This window comes from Ipomoea nil, unplaced genomic scaffold (assembly GCF_001879475.1).
Source record: "Ipomoea nil cultivar Tokyo-kokei standard unplaced genomic scaffold, Asagao_1.1 scaffold0666, whole genome shotgun sequence".
NCBI lineage: Eukaryota > Viridiplantae > Streptophyta > Magnoliopsida > Solanales > Convolvulaceae > Ipomoea > Ipomoea nil.
Window position 1 is genome coordinate 1065146 of NW_017617094.1, and position 4291 is coordinate 1069436.

At 38.8% G+C, this 4291-nt stretch overlaps 1 protein-coding gene across 2 annotated transcripts; it reads left to right on the forward strand.

Annotated features, from left to right (window-relative positions):
- Positions 1–441: 441 nt before the first annotated feature.
- LOC109174887 (poly(U)-specific endoribonuclease-B-like) lies at positions 442–3812 on the forward strand. Of its 2 annotated transcripts, none has more exons than XM_019324127.1 (7): positions 442–689; positions 784–852; positions 1381–1503; positions 1582–1647; positions 1915–2523; positions 2658–2729; positions 3360–3812. In XM_019324127.1, exons 1-7 carry the CDS (start codon positions 570–572, stop codon positions 3591–3593), a joined length of 1293 nt encoding a protein of 430 aa, XP_019179672.1. In that variant the 5' UTR covers positions 442–569; the 3' UTR covers positions 3594–3812. The 2 variants fall into 2 exon arrangements, with proteins under 2 accessions (XP_019179672.1, XP_019179673.1); XM_019324128.1 differs by having other exon boundaries at positions 784–847; positions 1379–1503.
- Positions 3813–4291: the final 479 nt, after the last annotated feature.

Sequence of the window (4291 nt, forward strand, 5' to 3'; positions counted from 1 at the left end):
TTATATTGTTTTTTATAATTTTATTTTTTTATTGGACATTTATTTTATTCTTCCCCCAAAAGGTTAATGCCTAATCCCAAGGGCCTCCACACCTGACTCGGCAGAACATTTGGGACTTGGGAGAATGTAAATCACGGGGACTCAATAGCACAACAGATAAGTCCAAATGTCGGCACAAGAGATCTACTCACTTTGAGTATAATCCTCACACCGCCGCTCTAAGATTTAAACCTTGATCTCTTCTACCAAATACGGTCTACTGAATCATTGTGCTAAACTAGTGCGAGCAACATTTATTTTATTGTGTGTCACTGTGATAGTGTGATATTTGAAAAAATATAAGAAAATGGGTAGAAAATCATTATTTTATTTATTAGATTCAACTGTCATTACCGACCTTGTATTATTGCATCTCGATTCGAATCCGCTTTCAACGCCCCATTATTTGCATTCATTGCTTCACTACTACTTTCGTATACCTTCACTGTCTTCTCCCTCGATCTAAAATATCTTATCTACATACACGTATACATATAGAGAGAGAGAAACAGAGAGAGACAGAGAGAGCAATGGAGGGTTTGGTGAAGGGTTTGATTAATGTAGCCTTTGGCGACGGCGAAGACGATAGAAACGACGATCGTAGAAACGCAGAGACTCGCGGTGAACGGTCCAGATCCACTTGGGCGGAGGTTAGAGCTGATCTCCCTGTTTCTGATTCCGATTCCCTCTCGTTTCACTCTGTTATTTTTCCGTTGTTCGCTTATGGATGCTAATTTTGCGCAGGTGGTGTCGGGGGAACAGGATAACGACGAGGTTAGCAGTGATCGTAGGCAAGGATATCAAAGAGGAGAGGTATTCGTCACATAATTCAGTCTTCATTTTGTGTCGAGCTTTGATCTCGCTAGTAAATGCAGTGATCAGAGTATTTTTTTTATAAGCCCAACTGATGTTGAGATGTATGATCTGCTAATTGTTTCATGACTTGAAATCTACAAATTCGATAATTCATCCATAGATCATAGATGCAGTTCACATGTAATGTGTGTGTAGCATAATCTCAGATTGCATGAAATAATTAGATTGTAAATGGTGAATAACCAATTACTTGACTTGGCCTGATACCGGCCTCTGTCCTGCCAGTCTTGTCCTTGTTGGGACTCGAATCAGCCAAAAGCTATAACTTGTAGCGAAGGCGCAATTTTATTTCCTTATAGACCTCCATCACATTTTTGAGAGGCAGATGTTGGACTTGCCCTTCATCCTCCACCCAACAATCCACCTAGTCACCAATTGCTGGACTTGGCCCAGTACTAGCCTCCACTCCAACAGTAGTTTTCTGTTTTTGGATGCATTACATTCCTAGGGAATTATCAAGTGCAGAATGATTACGGTCAGAACCGTCAAAGATATGAAGGCAATCGTCAGGAGGGTTATGGCCAGCACAGTGAAAGATATGGATACAGTAGACAGGAGGATTATGGCCAAAGCCATGGGAATGAAAAGGTTTTCCTGTTCTGTAGTCATATTTATTGTGGTTATAATCAGCAATGGTTTAATGATGTTTGAATGGAATCTGTGCAGGTTGAGCAAGAAAGTAGTGATGGCTGGGAAACTGTCCAAAAAAAACATCCAAAGCGACAGCAAAAGGTTTTTTATCATCTTCTCGTTTAAGTCACTTATATTAGACCCGAGTGCTTCCCATTCTGAATTACTTGATCAATCTATTTTAGCTACATAGATTTTTGGACTGAAAGATATACACAAAAATAAGAATAAGGAACAAATCTTTAATTCTTAATTGTTAGTGGTTAGCTTCTGTTCAGGTGTTGGTACGTGTTATTGCAATGAATAAATCTATGGTGTATAATTCCATTTAATTCTAAAAACTCATTAAGCTTCAATATTCCTAAACAGGTGCATATGGATCACTGGGACAATTACAAGAAACCTGCTGATGAGCAAGACTACTCTAATGAGGTAGAATGTGGTGTTGACCTGGAGCCCTCAGGAGAAGAGCTTGAAGACCTATCAAAAGCTTGTAACAAACTCTGGGAACTTGACTTAAACCGCTTGGTACCAGGAAGGCATTACGAGATTGATGTTGGGGAAGGGAAAAAGGTGTACCAAAAGGACGATATGGCAGAGGGAAACTTGTTTTCCTGGCTGAGTGAAGATGTTCTGCAGAAGCCTACTTATTCTCGCTTCTGTGCTCTTTTAGATAATTATAATCCGCGTGAGGGATATAAAGAAAATGTAACAGCTCAAGAACAGCAAGAGCAGTTGGCGTTCATAGAGGAGATCAGTAGAACTGCACCTATAAAATATCTCCATAAGTATCTGTCAGCAAAGCGTATGGTTTCTGAAAACTATCAGGAGTTCAAGAGAATGCTGAAAAGTCTCTGGTTTGACCTTTATGGCCGTGGTGGTACATCTGGTTCTTCTTCTGCTTTTGAACATGTTTTTGTTGGAGAAATCAAACAGCGCGGAGAGGAAGAAGTTTCAGGTTTCCATAATTGGCTTCAGGTAAAATTGTTCCATTATTAAGCTAACTAAAGTAACAATTTTCACCTTTTATGGTAATCCAACCTCTTTCTGGACAATTTCAATCTTGTTCATACAGAGTTAATAAGGCTCCACTTGCTTTTTGTTCTTTGCAGTTCTATTTAGAGGAAGCAAAGGGCAATGTAGACTATCAAGGATACATCTTTCCTCGAAGGCGGGGTGAAATTGTAAGTGATCTTGTTTCTTTCTTTTTGATATGCAAGATTGTGATTTTAAAATCTGAAAGTAAATTTCCTAAATCCTTTCCATGTCTCTTTATATGACATTTCACCTCCTTATCTGAACTTCAAACTTCTTCAGTTTTAATTAATGAAAGTAAAATTAAAAGCCATAGCATAGCCATTCCATATTATTAGATCACAGGAACTAAAATAAATTGGATAAACCGTTAGGAGGTTACTAGTTCAACTCAGAGTGGGAGAGGCTTATTGGTCTTCTTGGTTTGAGCGGGCAACTATGGACAACCTAGGTTGGTTTACCTCCTTATGGTTCTTTGCCGACTAGAATCACGATTTACCCAGTGATCCCAGTGCACGCCATTAGGTAGTAGCTGTAGGTTTCTTTCGTCACTCAAAATATACTCTACCTAAGAGTTGGACTCTATGCTCTCAATGCACCTCACCTTTTGATTCAGTTACAGCGTCCAATTATTACTTGGAAATATATAGGTTCTTGCTTCAAGAAAATGAAGCTGCAGAGCAAGAGATGTTTTATAGCCAGTTTTATCTTTTTATACGTCTTAATGTACATTATTCAGGTCCTTACATTTTTTTTTCTTTTCCCATCTCCAATTACAGCCTGACTCGGAGACTCAGTTGCTCACAATTCAGTTTGAATGGAACGGTGTACTGAAATCTGTATCAAGCACTTTGGTTGGAGTGAGCCCGGAGTTTGAACTCGCCATCTATACTCTGTGTTTCTTTGCGGGAGGGCAGGAGAACCATGTTGAGCTTGGTCCATACTCTGTCAATATCAAGTGCTATCACCTGGGAGACAAAATTGGATCTGCTTTCCCAGTGGCTGAATGTTGAATATAAGGTAATCATATTTTATACCGTGTGAAAACATACATAATTTACATCCAGATTTATCAAACACTTGTAAGAATATGTATTTCAAGGAAAGGTGTTGGGGCTTTATCTTTTCAGTAAACATTGTTGGAACTCATGGTTTATCACTAAACTTTACATGACATGTAATCTAGAGAAGTATTTTGGATATCAATGGATTGTTGGTTTCAATTAGGTTCATGTTATTTAAGAATAGGTGTGTAATTACTGGATTGACAAATAATTTACCACAGGATGTTGACGTTGCAATATCCGGTGGATGGTAAGGGATTGGTCCTATGATTTGTTGGGGGACTTGTCCAAATCCCTTCGTAGTCTCTCCCCAATCAAACCAAATCCAGGATTAAAGAGAGTCCTATTTGTTGACAGGGATGGGAATGGGTTGGGGATGGCTATATCCATCACCCAATCCACTTTATATTTTTTCCATCCACTTGCGCCCTCAACCAGAGGCAAATTATGTCCTGGACCCGTGTCCACAATGCATTGTGGACACGAGTCAAAAACGACGTCGTTTTTAAGAAAAAACGCGTCATTCTAGTTTTTGAAAAAAAAAAATTTTGATTTTGTCTCGCCGTTAACGGCGTTATTCGTTTGTGTCATTATGAATGTAAGTTATAAAATTATAAATACAGAATTCTGACATTATTAACTTACAA